The sequence below is a fragment of the Natator depressus genome, chromosome 14 (assembly GCF_965152275.1).
Source record: "Natator depressus isolate rNatDep1 chromosome 14, rNatDep2.hap1, whole genome shotgun sequence".
Taxonomy (NCBI): domain Eukaryota; kingdom Metazoa; phylum Chordata; order Testudines; family Cheloniidae; genus Natator; species Natator depressus.
Window position 1 is genome coordinate 40,971,066 of NC_134247.1, and position 26,609 is coordinate 40,997,674.

At 49.5% G+C, this 26,609-nt stretch overlaps 2 protein-coding genes across 2 annotated transcripts in view; one reads left to right on the forward strand and one right to left on the reverse strand.

Moving 5' to 3' along the window:
- LOC141998490 (zinc finger protein RFP-like) overlaps positions 1 to 26,609 on the forward strand; it is a 208,131-nt gene that overhangs the window by 8,950 nt on the left and 172,572 nt on the right. The window lies entirely within an intron of this gene.
- Positions 6,096 to 26,609, reverse strand: part of LOC141998461 (butyrophilin subfamily 1 member A1-like) — a 33,874-nt gene continuing 13,360 nt past the window's right edge. The window contains exons 2-11 of the mRNA XM_074971312.1: positions 25,724 to 25,843; positions 20,076 to 20,423; positions 18,600 to 18,881; positions 17,276 to 17,380; positions 15,778 to 15,798; positions 15,224 to 15,244; positions 14,414 to 14,434; positions 12,265 to 12,291; positions 8,049 to 8,081; positions 6,096 to 6,610 (exon numbers count right to left, since the gene is read on the reverse strand). Of these exons, the coding sequence (XP_074827413.1) occupies positions 6,096 to 6,610; positions 8,049 to 8,081; positions 12,265 to 12,291; positions 14,414 to 14,434; positions 15,224 to 15,244; positions 15,778 to 15,798; positions 17,276 to 17,380; positions 18,600 to 18,881; positions 20,076 to 20,423; positions 25,724 to 25,823 (1,473 nt within the window). The 5' untranslated portion in view covers positions 25,824 to 25,843. The remainder of the gene's footprint in view (positions 6,611 to 8,048; positions 8,082 to 12,264; positions 12,292 to 14,413; positions 14,435 to 15,223; positions 15,245 to 15,777; positions 15,799 to 17,275; positions 17,381 to 18,599; positions 18,882 to 20,075; positions 20,424 to 25,723; positions 25,844 to 26,609) is intronic.

Below are 26,609 nucleotides of genomic sequence, written 5' to 3' on the forward strand. Positions count from 1 at the left end.
TTCGCGGGCCTTTTCCTGTCTACCTGGCCAGTGCATCTGAGTTGAGAGTGCTGTCCAGAGCGGTCAGAATGGAGCACTCTGGGATAGCTCCCGGAGGCCAATACCGTTGAATTGTGTCCACAGTACCCCAAATTCGACCCGGCAAGGCCGATTTAAGCACTAATCCACTTGTCAGGGGTGGAGTAAGGAAATCGATTTTAAGAGCCCTTTAAGTTGAAAAAAAGGGCTTCATCGTGTGGACGGGTGCAGGTTTACATCGATTTAACGCTGCTAAATTCGACCTAAAGTCCTAGTGTAAACCAGGGCTTAGATTGTGCAGAGTCTGTCTGTGTGTGTGAAATGCTTAACAACTACTGCGTGCCTCCAGAGAGAGTTCAGCTGAAACCAGCATGCTCTCCCCTTGGCGTGGAGTTCTGGGAGATGTGTGTTTAAGCATGCGGGAGTCTGGAGGGTCAGCTCTACACCAGGGGATTAGGCAGTGGGTTTCACAGCTGAGATAGGGGTAGAGTCCCTAAAGAATGTGCCCAGGGACCCCAAGATTGGGGCAGTGGATGGGCTCTGTTCTGGTGCCAGAGTCTTGACTTCTCTGCAGATCCTACGGCTCAGATGCTTGCATTCCCCTTACAACAGTCCACTGGCACCTAACCAGGTCTGGGATACACACACACACACACCAGTAAACAGAAACCTTCTCATAGCCCAGCATCCAAACACCCTTAACTCTGACCATGTGGGTTCTCGTGAATATTTCTACATGTCTGAAATATTAAATTCAGAGATATGAATGGAGAGATCTCCCCCGCAGGACTGTCACATCCCTTTGCCTTGGGCTGAGGGGGGCTCTTTCCTGGATGCTTCTCCCTGTTTCTGTATTTAGGGAGAGGCTCTACCTCCAAGGCTGCTACCTCCTCCTTCCTTTGCCTTGGGGTGGGAAGGTTTCTATTAATGGTTCTTCCTGGGCAGGGGAGAGGATGTCTCCTGTTCCACATCTTCCACCGTTCTCTGTGGGCAGGATGGAGCAGCTGGTGGCTTTAACCAGATACCTGTGGCCAGGAGCTGCACAGGCTGGGGAGTGACACATCCCAGTAAACCCCAAACTCTCCTCCTAGGGGCAGGATATTCTCTATGGGGACAGATTTCCTACTTCCATATTTATAAAGCATCCCCACTCTGAACTGACCTAGCACACAGAGAGCCATTTCACAACTGGAGCAGACCCCCACTAGACCCCACCCCCAGCTGGGGCACCTCAGACGCCCTAACGCTGACCAACAATTAGCAGAGGACACTGGGTGCCACTCCCCTTACCAGCCCAGTGGGGCCACCCCCCCGTCCCCAGTCCAGCTGGGCCAATCCCTCCAACTCCCCCGAACCCTGCTGCAGCCTCCGCCTGCCCCCCCCGCCACAAAGCCTGTGTGTCCTCCCGCCCCCACAAAGCCTGTGTGTCCCCCCCAGGTGCACTGCAACTGCCAGGGGAGCAGGGCAAAGGCAGGTAAATCGATACTGCCCCACTGCAGCTACTGCTGTCCCCCCCCCCCCCCCAAAACCAAGAACCCCCCTGCAGTGAGCCAGGCGCAGCCACGTGAGGGTGGGGAGTGCAGGATTGAGGCAGCCAGTAGGCCCCATACGAACAAGTCAAGGCCCCTGCACCCGAGCCCGGCGCCCGCAGCCACGCGGCGCTGCAGGAGAAGCGAGGGGCGGGGCCAGCAGCACCCAGGGGATCCCGAAACCGAAACCAAACATGGCGCAGGCGCAGTAACGAGCCTTTACAGCTTTTTTTAAAGCCGATTGGGGAACTGGGAGCCAATTGCACTCTCGGGAGGGAAATTAAAACCCAACCCACCAAACAAGGCAGAAGCCCCGCCCCCAGGGGCCAGCCCCAGGTCACGCGCCAGGCTCCTCCCGGGACGGAACCGGCCACATGAACTGCAGGAGAGAAGCCGAGCGAGGCCGGCCGGGGTCTGCCTGGGCCGCTCCTGCAGCAGGAACCGGGTGTTTCCCTTCCTGGCGCTGACTCGGCTGCTGCTGGGCGGGGAGGAGCCCACGGGGAACATTCCAGCCTGCAGGCGTCGCTGTGACATGGGCCCCTCGGGCCCTGTGGCGGGTGGGCGTCCCCCGAGGACGATGCCCTTGAAGGACCAGAGTCTGTGTGTCTACGGAGGGATAGTCAGGCTTAGCAGAAATCACTGAGATATATGTATAGACTATTAATGGATAGTATTACAGCTAGTTTTAAGCATTTTTTTCCTTATTTATTGAGTTAAATTTTGACAATTGCACAAAAATTTCGGTTTTAGCATTTCTTTCCAATTGTTCTCCATTTCAGTTTTCACAGTTGCGGGAAATGATGGGGGGATACGTCAATAGCGAGTCAGAGCACAGTGATCTAATGCCCATAGACACCGAGATTCAAAAAGTTGAAGCTTTATAACCATGAAAACACAGATGGTCGCATCTTTGCAGAGTCACTCTCCTTCAATCAAACTCAAATAAGTTCTCAAGCAGCCTTGTTCTTACTTTGCATATCTGTAATTATCATTTATTATCAATTGAAATATTTTTTCATTGGTCTGTGTGTAGACAGCAAAAGCAAGGTTTGCCAACATTTATGAATAAAAGCTCATCCTTCCAAGCCTTATGATAATAAACTCAGAGGCTAAAAGCTTGGTTAAGCTGTAATCAGTGTTTTCAAGACCCAATTCTCATTTACACTAATGCTGCTTTGGCTCAGTGGAAAGGGGCTGCAGCATCGCCAACTTTCATGATTTAATCACGAGTCTTGCAATATTTGGTGTGTCTGATGAAGCCCCAGCTCCTGGAAGCATGTGAGGAGGTGAGACTCTCGGCTTTTGTTTTCTAAACAAAGGAAGTATCTAGCTTTCTTCGTTGCAGAGAAACACTTAAAAATTTCACCCCAGTACAGTATAAACCTCTGAGACACCAAAAGGCAAATAAAATAATACTAATATTTACTATTTATTATTATTATTATTATTATTAAATCTCATAATTGGGGGGGGGCTGGCCTGCTTAAGATTTTTAAAGTACTGTGCCAGTGAGAATTCACACCATAAATCTCTATCAGTTACCCAAGGGAAGCCCCCTAAATGAGTGCCATCATTTATCTAAAACAGCACAGTGAGCTGACAGGGAAATGGACAGAGAGGACAAGCTATGGGAATGCACATGGAGCCGGGCTGTGGGCCCCAAGCAGGACATGAGCGCAGTCCCCCCAGGCCCACCAACAGCAATTCCGGGCCCCAGGGCAGAATAGTCAATGGGCCCGTGCTGGTACCCGCATGCACAAGCCGCGCCCACGTGGACTCCGTCCGCTGGATATTTGGGTGGTGCTGCACCTTTGCTGGCTGGTGCCCAGCGAGATGCCGGCTGCCCTGCGGGGGGCGCTCTTCTGGCATGGCCAGGGATTCCACATGCCCACGCGGCTGCCTTTGCCATAACCGATACCACCCCACACACCATAGGTGCTTGCTTTTGGTTGTGCTGATGAGTGCCGCATCTCAGCTCCACTCCCTTCCCCAAGGCCAAGCCCCCACTTTGCCCCACTCCACCTCTTCCTGCCCCCGCTCTGCCCCCTCCCCCTAGGTCCCCTTCCCCGAGTGACTCCTGCACACTGCTCACTCCTTTCTGCCCTCTCCTGCCTTAAGCGTGAGAAGTGTGTGTGTTTGGCTCAGCCTCCCCCCAGAACTGACAATTTTCAGCATATTTATACACACACTTCCTTCATATTCTAGTTATTGAATGTGTGTCTATCATTGGTATCCTAACAATGTCATGATTATTAAAATAGTAATGAACGACATCATTACGTCATCATGAATTACAGTGTATTAAAATCATTACACTCAGCTACAAGCTGTCTTCAGTGATACCTCTGTTGGCTGTGGGAAGAAGGTGGATGGGAGGCACAAGCAGTGGGGAGTCTTTCCCCTCTCCCTTCTTCTTTTCTCCTCTCCCTTCCTATCGCTCTCCCTGCCCCTTTCCCTCCCTCTTATTTCTTCTCTAAGTCCTTGCTCCCTCCCCTTCCTGGTGTTTCCCATTCCTTGCTTCCCACCCATGTCCATTTACCCATTTCTCTCTGCTCCCCACCTCCTGGTGGCTCTGTCTAGAGCCCGCAGAAGAGGTTCCCCCTCCTCGGGTAGGAAGGGTGGCCTAGTGGTTCAGGCACAGGCTTGGGGCTCAGGTGTCCTGGGTTTGGTTCTCTACTCTGCCACTGACTCCCTGCTTAGTCCTGGGAAAGTCACTTCACCTCTGGGTGCCCTAGATCCCACCTGCCAAATGATGCTACTGCTGACCCTGCCTCCTATGCTGAATCCCTTCATGGCTGTGTGGTGATGGGGGAAATGGAGATACCAAGGTGAGTAGATTTGGGCTGAATTTCTCCATAGCCTGAGAGTGAGAGCCAGCTCCCTGCAAGGGGCACGGGAGAGGGAGGGGCTCAGGCCAGCTCCGCATACAGGGGGGTCAGGGCTTCAGCCCTGCACCTTCTTCTGCGGTCATGGGCTTCTTCTTTCCCCCCACCCTGCCCAGCGTGGCTCCTGATGCGGGGCGTTTCCTTCCCCTACTGTTCCACTGCACCCACCCAGCGCGTGCGCCGAGGAGCCCTGCAGCCTCCTGGGGCGATTTCAAAGGGCCCATGGCTCCCAGCCGCTGCCAGCACTACCGGGCACTGGCAGCAGCCGTGACTGGAGGCCCCGGATGTCAGGGGGTGGGTTCCTGTCTGTGGGTTGCCAAGCAGAGACAGACAAACCTCAGCAGCCCAGATTTAGGCACCTATCTGTGAGATGGTTGTGGTTTAGGACACCCCTTCCCCCCTTGTCGGCATCTCCCATTGGCCAGCTTACATGGCTCCCCGCCTACTGTGGTGGCTTTTGTGAATAGCATGGAAAGGTGCCTGTGTTGCCCATGGATTGTCTTGGGAGTTCAGGCCCCTGACTCAGCTCTGAGGGTCACAGTGCTGCTGTTCCTGTGATTGTCTCCCTGCCTAAACATTACTCACTGTGACGCTCAGCATTGCAACGCCCGAGTCCCTTCATGGCTTGTCCCCTGTGCAACCAGTCACCTCTCTGCAGAGCACAGCTGAGCAATTCCTCATTGACACGGGTGTGCACAGGACAGAGACCGAGCACAGGCTGGAGAGTGACACATCCCAGTAAAACCCAAAGTCTCTTCCTAGAGGCACAATATTACCTGTGGAGGTTGCGGGGACACAGCCAAGTTGGGAAGCAAATCCCATGACGCTGCCCCCAGCACCTGCAGCTGGGACATTAAAGTGGAACAAACAAGAAGAATTGTTTGTAATGGTTTATTTACAGTAAATAGCTGCAAAGTAGCAAAGTAAAAGGAGCAGAGAAGGAGCTTTAATGACCGCAGGAGCCTGGCCAGGAGATCCCCAGCTACTGAGAACAGTTTTCTTTAGGGCACTAAAATAGCACCAATGGCCAGGAATTAATATAGGGAATTAATCAGTGACAGTCTCAATTTCAGTAACACGTCATAAATCTCCCCGTCCTGCTCACGTTCCCTTTCCTTTCCTACTGTCCTTTTCTATTCATTATTGTTCTAGCCCTCACTTTCCAGCCCTGGTTATTTTCCTGTGTCTCTCCTCCCTGTCACAGATCATCCCCCTTGGCTGCTCTCTTCTTTCCCTGATTTTATCCCTTCCCCAATTGTTGATCCCAGGCTGGGAGACCCCAATGGGATCTAAGGACACATCTGTACAAACCGCTCCCTGCTGCTGCTGCTTCTCCCCAGCCCCACAAACCCTGATTGATTCCTGTTGGGTCCCTGCCCAGCCCCCACCTCTGCCTGTCCCCAGCCCGGCTGTTAGTTCTGCCCCCTGCCCAGCCCCCACCTCTGCCCCTCAGGGCGCCTCTGCCCCTCCTGCAGCCCCAGGGGTTCCTCCCCCTCCCCCTCCCATCCCTGGGGCTGCAGGGAGGGAGGGAGGGGAAGGAGCTTTCAGGGGTCATAGAGATGAGGGGCCAGGGACTGGCTAGATGGGAGTCCTCCAAGACCATAGAGTCTGGAAACCATGGGGTAGAGAGGCTGATTGCCGCTTCCCCCCTCTGCTGTGGGTCTCAGGGACGCAGGCGGAGCCGGGATCCCGGCCACACCCAGAGCCAGGGGCGGATTCTCTCCCCAGGGACGGAGCCCGGCGGGAAAGTGAAGATCGGGGCCTCGTCACCAGCATCGATAAATGTCACCTGCCCCCGGCCACAGTCCAGACAAACCCGGATCCTGCTGGGGGCCCGGCTCCGGGGCAGGGGGGTCTCAGGGGAGGTGAGAGCCCGGAACTGACCCCCCCACCGCTCCACAGCCCAGATCCCCCCCTCAGGGCTGAGGCTGATCCGTCCCTTCCTCCCCACAGAGTCTCTGGCCACCCCCACAGCCCAGTATCCCCCACCCCCCACCTCCACCTCCCAGCAATGTCTCCCCGCGGTGAATCCCTCACAGCCCAGCACCCAGGGCGCAGTGTCAAATCTCTCAGGGGTGTCGGGCAGTCGCTGCCGCGTGTTTCCCCATCTCACACTTTTCCCACCCTCAGACAGGACGAGTTCGGGATGAGCCGTGTCTGGATCCAGAGTCACATTCGCTGGGGAGAGAGAATCAGAGCGTCAGGGGCAGAGCTCGGCCCTGGGGGAGGGTTTGATGGCGTCAGTGACAGAATCTGCCCCAGCTGGGGAGTGACTCAGGGAATCTCCTTCCTCCAGGATTTACCCGTCAGCTCTGAATGGGGAGCAGCTCTGAGATGTCAGCACAGCGCAGGGGAGAGTCACACCCCGGGCAGAGGTGGGCCAGCCGTGCAGCCAAACGGTCACTTCAGCCAGGTCTGGGACTCAGGCTCTTTCCTGTCCTGCTCCACATCTCTCCAGGGCAGTTTCCCATCTTAAACCCACATTCCCAGATGAGAGAGAGCATTGCTATGGGGAGAGAATAGATGCCTCCCATCCCTGCACCCTCAGCCATACGTGAGAGCAAGGGGAGTGCTGGGGGAGAAGGAGCAGGAGGGGAAGGAGGGAGAGCGAGCAGAGAGGTGAATGGGGACATGAAGGAAGGGATCCCAGAGGGGAGAGAAAACCATAATGGATGAGGAGGATATGGGTCAGGGGAGGCCCAGGGCAGCAGGAAGTGAAAGGTTATAGAGAGTTTGCTGGGAGTGTGAAAACAGCAACTCACCAGCCTGTTCCCTCCAAGCAGCCACCATCACCAAACCTCCAGGCCCTTCCACCTACCCCACTCCTACTGCCTCCCCACCGGCCTCATTCAGCTGATGGCCTGCTGCTCTCCCCACCCTCCTGTTCCTGCCAGGCATTGCCTGTCCTCCAGACCCTCCAAATGCTGCCCCATCCCTCAATCTCTGGGCCCTTCCCAATCCCGATGTGTCTCCCTCTTTGCACTCTCATGATTTCCCACTGTGCTCTCCCTGTACTCTAGCACCAGGGTTCTCGTCACTGGGCATATTTTATTTCCTCCCCTCCCCATTTTATCACTTGAAATATCTTTGTTTCTCTCTCTAATCTCTGAATTTTAGCATTTACACTTCATTTCCTCTCTTTCCAAACTCTGAATTTTTAATCCTCAGTTGCTGGGCATTTAAGAACAGACCCGTAATTCAATTTGCTCCTGTTGCACAGACCATGGCTCTGGCCCCCAGGGCCTCAGGCAGGGAGGGGGATGTGAGCAGGAACAGCCCTGATGAGCGGGCGGGTAGAAGGAGCTGTGTCTTTGGCCCCGTGATAGGGGCTAGGACATGTCAGTGGCTGTGCAGCCAGGCTGGGCAGGTCGCACTGCACATGAAGGCAGAGGAGGGACAGGAGGAGTAGACACAATAGTGTCTGGATTTACTGCTGTACGTTAGGCCATGGCTACACAACCTTCCTCCCATCCCGACGTGCTGTGAAATGCAGGACGCTGGTGAGCTCTGCCTTGATCAATGAACTCCCCTCCCACGGCCACCGTCAGGGGAAGGAAGCAAAACGTTCTAACAGCAGCTGAGATTGGGACATTGATAGAATCTGAACTTCAGTTACCTTCTTGTACAGGTTGTGCAGCACTTCCCAGCCCTGAAAACACAGAATCAGAATTGAGTGCTCATCTGAACAAGCATATTAACAGAAATTAGTGTTGTATAGAGGGAGGCCACTCATCTGGGATTAAAATGGCCAGGCCTCTGTTTGAGAGGTTTGTCCGCTGTCCAGCACAGGGTCTAAAATGGATGTGATTTTGTCCAGTGTTGGATGGGGGACATCACTCCGCCCCCTCCATCTCTGAAAAATGGTGTCCCCCATGCGGCATAACCTCACCTGCACCATCACACCAGTGAGGATGGGGTGACACGGGTGGGCCCAAACCAATCCCGACAGTCTGGAAATGTCCAGCGTTCTGGGAATGACTGAGTGGCCCCTTATGCGTATAAAATGTTACACTGGGAAAAAGATAATTTGTAGAGTTCAGAATAAAGTAAACAATCCCCAAATACACGTGTGAGCATTCCTCTGTCAGTAGCTACAATTTTAACAGACTCTTTTTTTCCTGAGCAGGATTTCTGTCACTTTTATAATTATTAATAATCATAAATTAGACTTTCCCTTCTGACACTCTGAAGTGACACTGCAAGCCTGCTAACAAAGACCTGGTCCAGCTGCCATTCATGTCGCTGGCCAATCTCCCCTGGAATTCAATGGGAGTAGGCCTGAGGCATGAAGGGGAATTTTGAAAGGGATGGGAGCAGTGCTGCCAACAGAATTGAGGGATAGTTTCCCTCATCCAGCCCTTCAGTGCTGACCGGTCCACCGCCCAGGACTCTGGCGGTGATTTAAAGGGCCCGGGGCTCTGGCCACCGTCACGGTCCCTTAATAATCTCCAGGCCCCAGGGCAGTTGCCCCTTTTGCCTCCCCACCCCGCACCCATCGGCAGCCCTGGATGGGAGAAAAAGGTTTTCTTTTGGCTCCTGTGAATATGATATAAAGGCTGGGGCAGAGGAGAAGATTTGATATTTTCCCTTCCGAGTTGTCCACTGTAACAGGTTTTTGTCCCTGCAGACAGTCTACTGGGGTCAGGGGTCACCCTCCTTAACTAAAGATCGAGAATGAGCATGAACTTTTTGGCTTTGGGTCCAATTTTCAAAATCCCCAAAGTGCCTAGGCCCCATTTTCCAAAGGATCCTTGGAGTCTCAGTCCAGTCTTCTCTCCCCACCACCAAACTCATGTCCATGTTACCCTTCCCAAGCCTACGGACCCTGACCTATTGCTCAGGCTTTTACCTCCTTCACTGACCCATCTGTCCTGTCCCAGCCTGTGCCATATAGTTTAGGAGTTGGGTGTGTGGCCAGCACAGATGTCTCTTTTAGTGCACTGATTCTTAGCACAAGCAAAAGATAAAGAAAACTCTCTGGCAAGCATGTGGTTTGTGGTGCAAAAATGAGCAAAGGCAAATAACGTGTGTCCGTTTTTTTGGCTCATATTCCTCTGCTGTCTTGTTAATTTCCAAAGCTGGATGGTTCATCTTCCCGTCTGACTCTGGCAAAGACCAGACTAACTCAGCAGACACATATTAACAGACACACACACCCCTCACTCACTCAGCCCTTGCCCAGCGTGGGGCAGGAGTGGTGACTGCGGGCAGGGAGGGCCTGTGTTGGTGGAGGGTCCCGCCGGGAAATGAAAGGGTCTGAGCAGGAAGGGCAGGGGAAGGGCAGCCTGCCCTGCCGCTAGTTAAATGGGGGCACTAGGACCCTGCGCCAGCAGATGATGAAGGGAGGTAGCAAGGAGCTGCAGGGGAGAGACAGAGACACTCTGCTCTGGGGCCCAGGGAGGTGCAAAGGGGGCAACAAGGTGGGGCCGGGGGACACTCGGAGGAGGCACGGAGGCGGGGTGGCAGGTGGGGCCAGGGGGAGACCTGGCCCCGAACATTGGTGGAGCCGGGCCCTCAATATTGCTGGAGCCACGAGCCCATATAACTCACCGCTGCGGCTTGCCAGTAGGGCCGTACCAGGGCGTATCGGCTTCCTTTCACCTCTGCTGTTATTGCCTGAAAAGCTCCTTTCTCCACTCCCGCTACCCTGCTGTTCTCTGGCAACATATTGTGTCCCTGGGGTTGGCCCATTAGCCAGTGTCCCCTGTGTGTGCTTTATGATACAATCTCCAATTACATGATCACACACTGTTTTTGCCACAGGACCCCTGCCTCATTCTTTCACTGCCCAGGATGGATGCACAAGGGGCGAGAATTAAGGGCGTACAGGCCAGCATAAAACTGGCATTTCCTAACTACCAAGTGTTGGACATTTCAACCTAAATCATCTTCTGTTCAGGGGGGTTGTGCAATATTCTGTGCTTGTATCATGTCCCCTCTTGCTCCTCTCTTTTAAAGGTAAAAATCCCCCGTGTTTTCAATCTCTCCTCGTGCTGATTCTCATTGCCTTTCTCTGAGCCCCCTTTTCTTCTTCGGTACCCTTTCTGAGGTGGGGTGAGAATTACCCAACACAGTAGTCCCGATGAGGGCAAAACACTGATTTATATCACGGCTGTATAATATCTCCATGTTGTTCACCATCCCCCTTTTATGGATTCTCAGATTTTGTTTGACCTTTTCCCCAGAGCTGCGCAGTGAGCAGAGGGTTTTGTCAAGCTGGCCACAGTGAATTCCAGGTTGCATTACTGAGGCCTTGGCTACACTTGCACGTTATAGCGCAATAGAGCCCCCAGAGCGCTCTCCCTCACTCCCCGTCCACACTGGCAGGGCACGTAGAGTGCTCCGACTCCCTGGCTAGAGCGCGGCTGGTCCTCTACCTCCCCGGCAGGGATAAGGTTTGCTGCGTATTGGGTGAGACTCTGCAGCGTCAGTGTGGACGAGGAGTAACGTTACAGCGCTCTGATTGCCCTCCGGAAATGTCCCATCATCCCAGTAACTGAAGTGACCGCTCTTGTCTTTGTTGAGAACTCCGGCAGGAATGCGGAAGTGGCCCTTTCGAAGCTTCATTTCGGAGCCGGCTGCTTATCAGCTCGGAGAAAAAAACAAACAGCTGCTGTTTGCTTTGAGTGACGGAGAGAGAGGTGGGGGTCTGAACTTACAGACAGCGTGCTGACACACTCTCAGCACCCCAAAAACCCACTCTCTCTCCCCCCACATACACACAACACACTCCACCCCACGCCCATTTGAAAAGCATGCTGCAGCCACTTGAACGCTGGGATAGCTGCCCATAATGCACCGCTCCCAATGCCGCTGCCAATGTGGCCACGCCCCTGTACTGTCAGCTCTCAGTGTGGACAGACTGCGGCGCTTCCCCTACTGCGCTCTCCGAAAGCTGGTTTAACCCAAAACGCTCTACAGCTGCCAGTGTGGCCAAGCCCTGAGCTGCTGATGCCCTTATTTACAAACCCTGTAATGTGAAAGAGTTGCTCAATTTTTCCCCTCCATGATATGTTCATTTATCACCAGGGCACTTCATATCCCACCAGGTTTCCCTTTCACACAGCTTGCGGGGGGAGAGGTCCCTCTGAACCGCCTCACAGTCTTCACTGGACTTGACTAGCCAACCTCAGCTGTGGCCCCTGGCAGAAGAATCATTCCTCACAGGGACCACTCCCGAAATCCCCTGGGCAGCCCTCTATTCCTCTCCCACTCCCGAACCTCACCCCTCCCCAGACCACTCCTCTCCTGCCCCATCTTCCCCAAGGAATTCCAGAGCGCACACTGGCTCCCTCTGTGCCCTTGCTGGCTTCTCATGCAGCTTGGATCCTGCCGTGTGTTTGGGGGGTTGCAGTCAGTGTGTGATGGGGTCTCGGTATCTCTGTGTGTGACCTATGGGGGTCTGTGTGCAGTGAATGTGCTAAGCCCTGCTGGCTGCCATGTACCTGTGCCACGGCTAGAGCAGCAGCAGCAGCTGTCTGGGCCCATGCAACCCTGTTAGGGCTTCTAAAAATTGAAATGAGCAGCCTAGACATTAACCTGGCCCTGGCCCAGCCCTTTGTCCACCGCTCCCGCCCTGAGCCTCCAGCCCCATCAGGGACTCTAACAGCATCTCGCTGAGAATCCTCTGAGCTTCCAGTGGGCACAAAAGAGCTCCTTGGGCACCCAAAATCACAATGTTGGCCACACAAACCTTTGAGTCTTTTCACCTTACTACAGAGCCATCCCTGCCCCAAAGAGCTAGTGTAAAATGTTAACTGTGTGAGAAAGAGGGACTGGAAGTCTCAGGGCAGGGGAGCTTTGGATATCGATGCAATAGGAGCTGTAGTTACCTGGGCAGACGATGTTTCTTCTCCAGTCTGAAACCAAACACAGAGAGAGGGATGAGAACTCAGCTGAGCGAATGCAGCAACACCAGGGCTCTGGGGTGAAGAGCAGCTGGCTTAAGCTGAACCCGGGCAAGAGCAAAGTGATTGAGAAGCAGGGACACATTTTGAAGAACGAGATGAGACTCTGCCCTTCATTTCATTGAATCTGTACAGCCCCCATTCACCAAAGTCGAGGTGCAAAGACTAGGTGACCAGGTAGCATCAGTGTCTAATCATCCCAGCTCACTAGGCCCAGGACTACACTGTGGAGGGGTGGGGGCGGAGGAGGGGGGAGATCGATCTAAGATACACAACTTCAGCTATGGGAATAGCGTATCTGACGTCGACGTATTCAGGTCGACTTACTTCGGCATCCTCATGGTGGCGAGTCGATCGCTGCCGCTCCCCCGTCGACTCCGCTTGCACCTCTCACGGCGGTGGAGAACCGGAGTTGACGGGAGAGCGCTCGGGGATTGATTTATCGCGTCTACACTAGATGCGATAAATCGACCCCCAATAGATCGATCGCTACCCGCCAATCCGCCCTAGGAAACTCTGCCTCTTCCTGGGGGCAAGAATCTGGCCAGTGATCCCTGCCTCTGCCACCGCCAGGCTGGGTTACTGTCGATCACTGAATCCACAGCTGAGTGTGAAGGCTCCAGCTGGTACCGAATGCAGCTGCCGGCCTTCTCCAGGGCTTAGGCCACAGTGAACCCCTCAGGCCCATGTTCCAGTCCTTCCACCGGCTCCCAGTCTCCTTCTGATGCCAGTTTAAGGCCTTGGTGTTAATGTGCAAATGAATCAAAGAATCCAGCCCCAGTGGAGGCTGTTTGTTAACCATCCAGGTAGGAGGCTACAGAGGCCCCTGCTCCGTCCCCCCCCCACCTCATTCCACCCCCTTCCCGAAGTCCCCGGCCCCACCCTGCCTCTTCCCCTCCTCCTCCCCCAAGGGTGTCACATCACCGCTCCTTCCCTTCCTTCCCAGAGCACGCTGAGTGCCGTGAAACAGCTGTTTTGCAGCAGGCGGGAGGCACTGGGAGGGAGGGGGAAGAGTTGGTCAGCGAGGCTGCCAGTGGGCACTGGGGGGAGGGGGGAGCTTGGCTGTGGGTGGGTGCAGATCACCCGCTAATTTTTCCCTGTGGGTGCTCCGGGGCTGTTGGCACCGATGGCCAGTGGTGACAGCGATAGCAGCAGCAGCAGCAAGCCAGGTGCAGAGGTGGAAGCAGCAGCGGACGTCTTGCTCAATGTCCCCTTCCCCCTGTCCCCCCCCCCACACACACACACTTTTCAGGGGTGGGAGGTGAATCCATGTGAGGGCACCTCTGAACTCTGGGTCTTGGCTGATTAAGAACAACCACCTGTGAGTGGGCTGCAGTGGCGGGAGAGGGGAGTGGCGTGTTACAGGTCATTCGCTCATTGGATTTTCACACGGCAAGGTGGGAAACTGAGGCAAAGGACACTGCCCAATGTACTGTGGGGTGGGTGTTTGCTCAGGGTTACATGCTTTCGAATCATGGCTGTGGTGTTTTCCCAAAACAATGCTGGGTTCCTTTTTCCTTGTAATAAAAGTTTTCTTTTGTTACACTCAGGGCGGGTGAGTGGGAACTTTTGTCTCTTACCCTGTGCATACATTAGCACTTTTGTCAGTAAAACTTTTATCAGTCAGGGCATGAAAAAAGCAGGCCCCTGACTGACAAAAGATTCACCGACAAAAGCACTGCTGTGGACAGTGCTATGTTGGCGGGAGACACTCTGCCACCGACATAGCTACAGCCACTCGTTGGGGGAGGTTAAATGATGCTGGTGGGAGGTCGGCATAGAGCGGCTACACGGGAGAGCCCATTGCAGGGCAGCTGCAGGGGTACGGCTGTGCCGCTATAAGCCTTAAAGGGGCCATTATAGAGCCTTAAAAAGGCTCAGGAGTTAAATTTGCCCAGATTATTGGGTGGGGTCTCAAAGTTTTTCTGGTTTGTATTGCTAAGAGGAACCTTTGACACTGAACCCAGACCTTGTTGCTGCCGACTCCACCTGGCGGAAGGGTGAGAGATTGATAGATCCAGAGATAGTTTCAACGCCACGGAAAAGGCTGCATTCGAGAAGTAGAAACACTTACCAAGTTCACGTTGAAGATCACCTAGGTAACAAAGAATCAGAAACAAATACACACTAATTAAGTGCATCTCTTCTAGGATGGAATCAACCCCAGCCTCCCATCATGCAGCCTGTCCCTCTCCAACCCATTGATCCAGGCAATGGGCAGGGAAACTACTGAGGTCTGGGGAGAAGAGTCCCTTTCCAACCCACAGGCAGGGCACAGAGCACCTGCGAAGTCCCATAGGGTGTGGCTACACAGCAACTGAATACCCCCAATTGACCCATGGCAGCTAACCAGGCTCACAAGACATGGGCTGGGGGCCTGTAAAATTCTGGTGTAGACATTTGGGCTCATTTTGTGTCTACACTAGGGTAAAGTATCAAAAAAATAACTGATTATCTGCATGGATTTACAGTTCTGAAAGTTTTGAATTCCCCAGGGAATTAGGGCCAGATTTTTAAAGGTATTTAGGTTCCTAACTTCCACTGATTTCAACTGGCATTAGGTGTCCAAATATCTTTAAAAAGCTACTCTTAGAGCCCAATACCGATTCCTTGCATATTACATGTTCCCATTCACTTTGCTGGGAGCTTTAGGTGTGCACGGAATGTAACACTGGGCCCTAAAATTATCAACATTATTCTTTTAGTGATGTGACTTGTGCATTTAGTGTTGGATCCTACACTCGTTGAAATCAAAGGCACAGCTCTAACTGATGTTAGTGGTGCAGCATCAGGGCATTCATGTTTTTCTCATTTAAAAAATAAAATACAAGGGGACAAATTTGTACCAAGTTTTCCTTGCTGGAGAAAAGGACACAACACTTACTTATTTTTGTATCACGTTTCCCTAAAAAAAACCCCAAAACCCAGAAATAAATATAAATTATTATTAGGAGCATTTTTCTCATGGATATACACAGTTGTCTGAGTTTTGTGAAAGTTGAACATCGTGTCTCACTTTTCATATTACCAGTTGGGTGAAATTGATCAGGCTTAAATCTTATCCCAATTTCCTTTTAACATTAAATGAAAAAATGAACAACTCCTCCTCCAATATAATTACACACAAGATCCACATTGGACCAAATTATTTACTTGTCCGATGAGGCAAGAGGACATTTGAGGGCACAGAGTCCTCCTGGTCCCCCATGTCATGGTGCTTCCAGCACCATGTGGATTTCACCCTCAGAGAAGATACATTTCAAAGAACATTTTCTTTCTGATTTTCTCTTCCCCACATACTGAATAATTATCAATACATTATCCCTGATATTTCATGTGATACTCAAATTGATCTCTCTTTAATAATGATCATCATAAATAATAAAACAGCAAACAACTTAATGGAAAAGGTTCTATGTGGAGAAAAATGGAACTTACTGATTTCTCCAAGATGTTTCCCTAAAGAAATGAAATAAAGCAAACAGATGGAAATACAAGTTATTTAAGAAAATTTCCAGTTAATGGAGATTTGAAGGAGTGTTTTCATGATATGAACGCCTGGCCCCTAAATACCGAACATTTCATTCATGTTTTACTAACCATGTGGCCACACTATAGTAAAGTGTCCAACAGTAAGTGACTATTTTCAAGGATTTACAATTCTGAAAGGTTTGAATTCCTTATGGAATTAGGGTCTGATTTTTCAAGGCATTGAGGAGCCTAACTCCGACTGATTTCAGTGAGAGTTAGCTCACCGTGTACCTTAAAAAAATCTATCCATTAGAGCCCAATCATGCTTCCTTGTATTATCTCTCACATTCCCATTGGCTGTGCTGGGAGCTCTGGGGGTGCAGACTGGAATTTCTGGCCCTCAAATTATCAGCATTATTTTTTTAACGATATGACTTGTGCATTCAGTGCTTAATCGTCCACTCATTGAAGTCAATGGCAAAGATCTAACTGATGTTAGTGATGCAGTATCTGGGTTTTCATCTTTTTCTGGTTAAAAAACTCCACCCCAAAAATTCACAGAAAAACAAAGAAATACCCTTATAAGGAGTCAAATTTGTACAGAAGTTTTACTTGTTGGAGGAAAGAGCACAACTTTTACAGATTTCTACATCCCGTTCCATTAAAAATAAACAGAAATAAATATAAATTCTTATTAGGAGCATTCTTCCCTTGGTTATACAGTTCTCTGCATTTCGTGAAAGTTGCACGGTGATTATACAATTCATGAGCCTTTCAGGGGTTTCATGTTCTCAACACCAGGAGAAAAAGGTTTCCCTTCTCCATCTCTGACTTCTTGTTTCTCACCATAGTCAGAACTCAGGTTAAGGCTCAGAGCTCATGTCTATTCAGACCCCTCTTTTCCACTGTGTATATTTTTTAATATTATCTATTGGGATGAGATTTGCCAGGCTTTGCCTCATTCCAATTTCTTTTTAACAGTAAATGAAATCACAGACAACTGCTCCCAAAATAAAACAACACACAATCTTTATGGGGACCCAACTCTGTCCAAAATATTTACTTATCAGAAGAGGGAAAAATACATTAACTAATTCCCAAAGTCCATGGGGACTGAGGAGGGAATAACTGCACAGCTGGGTGGGAAAAAGTGAGCAGAAAAAAGTGAGGAGTGAAGAAGGTTTGGGATCAATCTCCCCCCCTTCCCCAAGCGCTCCATTCAGCTTAACTGAGGCAGTTCTGGGGGAGAAATATTCTGGAACTGTAAAGGGCCGATGCAGATCACTGCCTCCAGGACCAAATGGGATCCTTAGTAACGTTTCCTTCCCTGTGCTTCTGCGGGGAGCACAGGACAGGTCTGTGCTTCTCCTGCTTGGCCCAGTGTAAAATTTCATTCTTCCCTTTTTTCATTTATTAGAAGAAAATTTCTTGTTAATTTCACTAAATTTTCTCCTGTGACGTTTACCTTTTATTTTAAATAGATAAACAGTGAGGCCAATGAAACCAAACAAAACCAGCAGGATCACACTCAGAGCCACCATCCATGGATTCACCCTCGGGAAAAAGGAATCTGAAAAATAAACCCCCAGGATTTGTATTAGTTTGGAAGCAGGGACAAAACTAATTTTTTTCTATTGCATGTAAATACATAAATAGTCCCCAGCAGGACGTAGGTGAAGTAAGAGTGAAAACATGACCCCCCATGCTGCACAAAAGACCAAAACCTGATTTTAAAAATTACTCCAACCAACACAGCTTTAGCACTGATTAACCAGTGAATGAACAGGCCTGGTTTGATTCATGCTATTCAGAGCTTTATTGAGTTCAGGGGCAAATTCTCTGCTCACAAAACCACATTGACTTCAGTGGAGTTATGCCAGCAAATAATTTGGTCCTCACTGTTCAGCAACATTCAGAAATTGCAGAAGTCATTAGAATATTTTGGTGAGTCACTAATGATTTCTCCAATTATTTCGACAAATCATAATTGCAATTAATCCAAACATTAAGCGCTACAAATTGATTTGTCTTCTTTTGCTGTTCTTGTGTCTACAGCATTTACATCATTTAGCCAGGGTGGGCATTTCAGACATGCCTAAGGCCTTCTCCACACAGGGTTTGTGCACTGGTTTAGTGAAATTGGTATAACTCATTGAGTCATTCTTACATTGGTTCCACAGCTGACCATGTAAGAGGATTGCCCCAATTTAACTAAACTGATTGACAATTTAAGGTTTTGTCAATCAGCTTAATAGTGTCCTTTATCCATTTAGTATAAATCAGTAAGGAACTGACTTACGCTAAATATATAGGACAGTCAAACTAAGAGCATTCAAACAAGGGGTTTCATCAATAACTCAGGAGATAATCAGGGCAGCTTGTGTGTGTAGACAAAGGCAAAGTGAGTTATGAGCACAAGTCCCACTGAATGTCAACAGAAACAAGCCCACATCATTTGGTGACATTTCACTTATAGAAAAGGTAGCAAACAAACCATAGTATAAAAACTGCTACATTCAAAAAAATCACTGAGGGGAAGTTAAGTTTTTAGGAACAAACTCTTTCAAGGTTTGGTGAATATTTCTTCTCAAAATCAATCTCTCTCTCTCTTTTTTTTTTTTTTTAAAGTAAGAGTTTCAGGAGTATCAGAGTTAAGATTAAATTTACATGAAACCCAACACTCTGATAACTCTGAAAGGGCAAAATTCGGCAATCGTTCTTTGTTTCCTATGTTTTGCTTTGTTTCTGATGGAGGTAATTTCAGTGTGTGGGTTTAGCTGGTAACTGACCTGCTATATAAACTGTTGATTCCTTTTCTTGATTGAGAACGGTGTTCCTGATCAAACAGGACAGGTTCTGGTTTGAACGTTCTTTTATAATAATAGAATTTTCTGTTTCAAACAGGCCACTATCCCTGAGGGATTTTGCTTCAGAGAGTGATGGTAATTCTTTCCCACTGAGAACTCGCCATAGAACCTTGGGCTCTGGATACCAACCAGCCGATTGACAAACCATCCGGATCCCTCCATCCTGGTGACTCTCCACAGAGATGAGAGGATTGGAGCCCAAACCTAGAGGAAAATTACATAAATGTGTGAAAAATCAATGGGGTAACTTAACAGCTAAAAAAGGATGAGTGATAGATTGTGGATCCATTACTCCCACTCGAGATCACTTGCTCATGTAGAAGGGATAAATGAACACTGGAATTTCTGAATTCCCAATACGCATGGACACAGGAAAACATGTGAACAAATATTTAAAATAATTTTACTGAATAAGGAGAGATATTGTCCTCTCCACCCAAGAGCAGTGGAACAATGAACACCTTTGGAAATCTGGACACTTCGTTTAAATACCTAGTGGGTTATGAATTTTTCAAAAAGCCAGATTTTAGCATATTGGATAAACATTTTGTTTGTTCTCTTTTTAAATCAATCAATCACTCAATCTAACTGGCTCCATGGTTCCTGTGTCAGAGCAGCAGGGGACAAACGCTCGGCCTCATCTGCTAGCAGTAAATACATAACTTGTCCCTCCCCCACCTTTCTGTGGCCTCAGCCAATAAGAAAGCTGCAACTGATTTTGACTACACCCCTAAATAACCACCACTAGTGACCACGTCAGAAGGCCCCTGTACACCTGGCAGTCCCACCTTAGCCATGCCTCAGAATGACGGCAGAGGAATTGGAAGACCAGGGGCCGTCCACACGTGACAGGCTCCAGCAGCGCAGCTTCACCGCTGTGGTGCTTCAGTGTAGACACTACTTACACCAACGGAGGACTTCTCCTGGTGTCCCAGGTAATACCCCTCTCTGAGAGGCAGGAGCTAGGTTGACAGAAGAATTCTTCTGTTGACCCAGCCCTGCCTGCATGGCGACTTAGGTCAGCTTAGTTTTGTCGCTCATGGGGCGTGTGTTTTTCACACCCCTGAGTGACCTAGTTCAGCTGACCTACTTTTCTCGCGTAAACCAGGCCCATATTTGTCCAGAAGTCTTTTCCCTCCTTTCTCTCCCTCCTTTTGGAGTTAGTCAAGAACATCTTTTGGGCAAGGAAGTCTCTTGACCATTCTGAAAATGTCTTTAATAAAACATTGGGAAAGTTTTCAGCATATTTGCCAAAGTATCTGAATGTGGTCATGTGCTGAAATCTAGTCACGCTGTGTTACGCTAAAATAATTCACAAGTTGCTCGTCACAGTCGTTGCAGTAGAAAAGAACAAAAACTGCAGCCCAGGCTGAGATAATACAGACAAGAGCTGCTGACCTGCTACCTTCAGTTCCAATAGGGCTTCTTCATCAAAAGAACCATCTTCAACAAAACAGTGGTATTGTCCTTCATCTGAGCGTCTGATATTAAGAATCTGCAAGGAAACATTCCCATCTAGGATGCCAGTTTTCAAAAGCTCCGTCCTTCCATGATAGTCTGGCATCTGCTCTCCATACTGATCCTTCCCATCATGATACAGGTGCACAACTGAAGTGAACTCAGATCGGAACCATCTCACCTCCATGTTCACTGCGCTCATCCTGGGGGACAGGTGACAGGGTAACACAATGGCCTCACCCACAATGGCAGTGACAGGGTGAGCAGGACCCACCACTCTGAACTGGGCTGTGAAATACACCAAAGCAAAAAGAGAACAACCTCAGAGAGAAAATAAAATATATTTATGACTCATTCAATAGGTTCAAACTTTCCAAAAATTTAGCCTGGGGCAGACACCTGGTATGCAAATTTCCAGCCTGAACATTGAAAATTTGGCACAATAAGAAACAACTGAAAAGGGAGCGGGGAAGAGTTACATTAATAAGTGACAGGCCAGCTCACGTATAGGTGTCACTGAGACAGGGTCACTGCCAGGACATTTTCAGTCAAGGGTCTTCAACTCTGGGACACATGTGCCTTGGCCTCACTGAGCCAAATCACTTCTGCTTCAGGCCAGGTGGCCTTGGTGTTTGAGACAGGATTGGGTCACAGAGGATGCAAGCATGTGAAGTAGGATGCACAGCGTGACCCAAGGTGCATAGGGCAGCCCACAGTGGAAATGCCAAGGTCAGGGAAGGCTGCAAAAAGGAGGGAAGTTTCTCCCACAACCGGTAGTTTACACTATAGTTAGATTCACCAACCAGTCACAAACTGTGCTCCTGATCCCCCACACTGGATATCAAGAAAAGAAATCACACAGCCCCCTTTACTGCATTCCAATCTCTGTCTCCCAATCAGCGAATAGATTCAGCACAGTGAGACATTACTGAAAACTCAATTCACTTTACAAAATGTTCTTTTAATTCCCCAAAGGACCAGCCACATTACAAGATCAATACTAGTTTGAATCTTATCCAAAATACCTCGCTGCCAGCCAATCCTTTAGTATCTAAAACTAAAACAAAAGAAAAGGAACGAAAGAGAAGAGAGTTGTTAAATGGTCAAAGCAATCAGATACATACATACATACTTCAGAGTCCACATATAAGGTTTTTAGCAGCACTGGTGAGTTTGCTAGCTTGTAAAGTCCCTCTGGAACACATCCACACCTTGGATGGGTATATCAGTCCTTTGTTCAAAGTACCAGTTTATAGAGAATTTACTCCAGAGGTGAGAATCAGGATTGAAGACAAAACGGAGAAGATATAGCTGCCTTTTTATATCCTTTGCCATGTGGCTTGTACATCCATTGTCCCAAAACACAAGCTCCCAACACATGGGCATGGAAAGGTATTTGGAGTCCCCTGTCCACAGGCATGTCCCTACATGTCCTGCTGACTCATAGGCAGAGCCCCTGGCTTCTCCCAAGGTTCATTGTACAGCTTATTGCCCTTGATGGGCCATCAAGCAGGCTGGATAGTGCTGATGCCGGTCTGCCTGGGAGTGTCACCCAGATGCACAGCACAATTTTGAGACACAAATATACCACACATCTCTATAGCTTATGATACAAAGATGATACACACCTGTAAACATGATGATCATATTTAGCAAATCATACCATTGCAACTGATGCCTTACATGGCATATCTTGTATATGATTTATTGTGATTTTGTAATATTGGTGTCAATGATATTTTAAATGGTCACCCATATTCCATACCCACATCACACTCAGATACTGTTGGAACCCGACTAAAGGAGTTCTTTGAGCGAAAGCAGGAGCCTGGTGAAACTGTCTGGGCATACGCATATGATCTCCAGGAGAGAATGAGCAAAGTGGAGTGGCAAGAACCTTGACAAGTTGATCCTGAAGGAGCAGTTGGTGCTGGGGCTCCGGGATGATTCCCTCCACCGTGAAATGAAAAGGAGGTTTAAGGAAGAGCCCGGTAAGAAGTTCCATGAACTCATGCCAAACCCCTGTACAAGAAGTGAATGCAACTAATGGGGAAAAGGTCCTGCCCCAAAACACAATTAACATTGGGAAGTTTAAGTGAAGGTGTCCAAAAACTAGCAGTCCAACAGGAGGAGATGCTACAAGTGATGACCGAGTCGATGAAAGAAAAAAATTCCATTAGTATGCCAAAGTATCCAAGGACATCGGGATCCCGAAGATCCCCACGGAAGGACGAGCTGGGAAGGTACACCTGTTACACTTGTGAAAGGCCAGCGCATACTAGCCAAGAATGTCCACTGAGAAGGAGAGCAGACCCAAGCACTCGAAACCAATGTGGCACCAGGAGTGAGTGGTCCATCTACAGTAGAAGGCCAAGCAGTGGCAGAAGGATTCCTAGGCCTGTCCTTGGTGGAAAATCACTCTGCATGCAGTGTTGAGGGGAATGTGGGCAGTGCCGGCATATCTAGCGACTTCTTTAAGCGAGTATTGGGAGACTGTCTAACTGCTGAAGTACGTATAGCAGGAGTGAAGACCAGATATTTGTTAGATACTGGCTCAGAAGTCACCATCATTACTGAGTCGCATTTTCAAAAATAGTTGAAGGACAAAGAGCTGACCATGCACAGCACACGGTTTGTACGTCTAACAGCAGTTAATGGAGTGGCAATCCCAGTGGTGGGGTGCCTCGAAGCAGACATAGAGTACATGGGCCAGTCACTGCTAGGGAAATGCATCTTCATCCTGAAAGACAAAGCCTCTGAAGAGAGCCATATGGAAGAAGGAGACCCAGGGATTCTAGGAATGAACATTAGTGAGCTGAAGGAGATGCTCTTGCCAGGAGAAGGAACCAGGAGGATGAACCGTCATGAGCACTCTACGAAGAATGCTGTGCTGAGTAGAGTACTGGCTCGAGTGGAGAGGCAGAGTCGTTCCCTGATCCCCACAATGCAGATTGGAAATGTTAAAGTGGGCAGAAAACGGAAGACCACTATTCCCTCCTTGGAGATGGAAGATCCTTGATGAATGCTGCTGGGTTCAACAAATATCGAGTGTTGGTAGAGCCTACATCTGGGTCATGCCTACCTCATGGAGTCCAGTCAGCTAATGTTCTGACTAGTGCCATCAAAGGAAGAGTACCCGCGAGTCTTCTAAACTCAAGTAGGAAGGCTATGGAGTTGAATCCTCGGAACGGAACAGCAGAGGTACACCAGCCCGAGGAGGTGATCCCTCAGGTGAAGGCAACATTTGAGGAGAATGGAAATGAGCTGCAGGTGACAAGGAGGGAGAAGGGAGAACAAGTTACCCTTCCTCAGGAAAGATGTGGTGGGAGACTGCCAGTTCCAGTTCAAGCAGCGTTCAAGGGGCTGGCTCCTGCACAAGTGGCTAACTTAAGGGCGTTGCCAGAGAAGCATCAAGAACTCTTTTCTAAGGCTGAGGTGACCAGTTTCCATGACTGGGTCAAAGGTGTCCATGACAGCCCAAAGACAGCTGGCGAAGCTGCTCTCAGTACAACTAAAGACACAGCCCAAAGTAGGAAAAGGACTTATGATCACAAGTACAATGGGGCTTTCTTCAGACCTGGTGACTGTGCACCAGTTCATAACCATAGATACCGAGGGCTTAATAAAATACAGACGTGGGAGTCGAATCCCCACATTGTAGTCGCTCAGAACAATCCTGAGCTGCCAGTTTACGCCATCCGGCCTGAATGAGGAGGTCCTGAAAGCGTAGTGCATAAGGACCAGTTAGAACTTCGTCTTCTTAGTCCAGTCGGGGAGCACAGGAGGCATAGATCAGTGTGCCCTGAGGAGACCGAAATCAGTTGGGGGATGGTTCTAGTCCCACAAACTGAATATTGCGGGGAACAGAGTGGGCAAACCCAAACCCTAACGAGAATGGCCAGATCCCTCAAATTGACCTGGTGTTACCAGGAGACAGAGAAATAGAAATTGTGGGTAATGAACCATCAGTCTGAAGAAGGTCCCAGAGAACTACTAAGGGTGTACTGCCTGTTAAATTTAGAGATAATTCTGTTATTGGTTCTATGTAGTGTTTTAATGAAAATTATCCTGTATAGTAGGAAGAAGTAGACATAGAATGTTAAATATGTTGAATGTTCTTTTGTTAATTTTTTATACGACACGATGCTGGTATACAGTACGTTGCAAATATGGGGCCTGGATGTACCGGTGTGAATATTGTGGCTGTAGTGGCAGAATTTTAGCAAGGGGGAATGTAAGAGGATTGTTGGCCCCTTACGAAAACTCAGTGAGGGTTTTTGGTTGGCTAGCTCCCAGTATCCAAAGGAAGGGAAGGGTCGATGGGAAATCAGGACCCTGACACTGACAGTCCCCAGGAGCAATGGGGAAAGGCCAATGTTCCAGGTCAGCCTGATTGACAGGGTGGGCAGGCTAAGGAGGGAGTCAGGTGGCCAAGGGGGTCCCATCCTCCGTGTGAGCTGGAATCGCCTGGGACAGACAGAGTGGGGCTGAGCTAAGGAGAGAGCAGGGGCCCAAGCTGACCTGGGGAGCCAGGGAACCAGCCCAGGGAGCAGGTCAGTGCTGGGGGCAGAGTCACAGAAGCAGTCCTCAGAGCAGACCTGTCCTGGGAGGAGAGCTTCAGCAACCAGAGCCAGAGAATCCAGAGAAGCAGCCCAGGGGGTTGGAGGCAGAGCAGCAACAGCACAGAGGAGAATGAAGCTGGGGGCTCATGTAGTCTGGAGTCGGGTGCAGTGAGCAGCTAGGGCCAGCAGGGGAAGAGGGGACCCTGGGCAGAGGGCCCACCCAGGGAGACCCCATCAGTCAAGGGTCCCTGCAGGCCAGACTGGGAGGGGGGTCATAACCCCAATGGGGGTGGGCTGATGCTGGGAAGAAGGGTCCTGCCACCTACAGCCTGAAGGTGTGTGGCTGCTGCCAGAGCCAGTGTCCAACTCGCAGCATCCCTGCAGCACAGCCAGGGCCTGAGAAGGGGGTCTGGGACGTGTGAGGAACAGATTGTGAACGTTCCTTCCATTCCAGAGACGGCTGGTTGTGATGTTCCCTGCCACAGAGCAGGGTTATGTGCTTTCCTTTAACCTTTCCCATTTTTCCTTATGTTTTTAAAACTGATTGCTGTCTAACAAATTGTATTTGCTTTAAACTGTATGTAATGATCAGTGGGTCAGGGAAGTGCAGTGCAGAGAGAGCCCCCCAGAGTAGGGACACCCTCACCCCTGCCCTAAGTGACCACAAAAAGGTTGGGGGTCGAGCCCCTCCCCCAGAATCCTGGGCCTTACTTTGTTGGGGTTATGAGGACTCTGCCAGACAGGAGAGTGGAAGTGGAGCCCTCGAGGTCAGGCAGGCCTGTGGGTGAAGGGAGTGGGAGCGAGGACTCAGATCCTTTCGCTAGCCAATTTCACCGGGGGCGTGTAGAAGCCAGGAAAGTTCCCCACAATAGCGGGACCATTTCCCCACTTACACTGATCTTGCTGTGTGTTTAAATTTACACATTGTGAGTAGTTCCACTGACTTTGAGTGAAGCATGTTGTTAAGACACTTCAGGGGCTTAAATAAATCCTCTAAGAAACAGCAGACACAGGACGGATTCCTACCTGATTCCATCTTGTGAACATAACAAGTAAGGAAGAAAACAATAAAACCAGGGAGAGGGGAGCTGGCTCGGGAGCTGTGGCAGAATAAGAGAATCTTCATCTTCTTCACTGTCACTTGATCTAGACAATAGGAAGGAGGAGGAAAGAAAAGTATCATAGTGAGCATAACACCAATTAACATGAAATCATTAAAGTCAAGCATTAAAGAGGACACAGTAAATAAAAAAGGAATAAATACATTATTAAGTGATCTCTTTCATATTACGGAGTTAGAACAACCATTGCATTAAAATTGAAACTGTGTTTCCTTTAGAAGTCTGATTTTGTCCCATCCTTAGAGAGAGAGAGAGAGAGAGAGAGAGATTCCTGATCAGACTGGATGATCATGATGGTCACTTTTGGCCTTAGAGTCTTTGAGTCATTTCTAAGCATAAGCAAGAGTTCCCCAGGGCTTGGCCTGGGTTAGCCCTAAAGGACATATGGAGCTTGCATATTACAGCAGCTTCTGTTAGACGCATTTGTGCGCTCATGTTTACCTGCTTTAACCTTGTAAAAAATGCTCAAATTTCTTTTCTTAGTTCATAAATCCTCAGATCATTTACTATAGGATTGGCTACAAGTGTTGTCTTTGGTGCGAGACCTCAGGTACAACTTGTGACCTGGGATGCCTGGGGTAGCCCACACTGGAAATACCATGGTCAGGACAGGCTGCAAAAAGGAGAGTAAATACTCACAGGACTAGTGTGTAACATTGAAGTTCAACTCCCCAAGAGTCACAAACTATGCTTCTGATCCCCCACACTGATTATCACAAAGCAACAAAAAAGGAATCATACAGCCTCTTTATTGCATTCCAGTTCCCTGGCTCCCAATCAGCCGCAAGGTC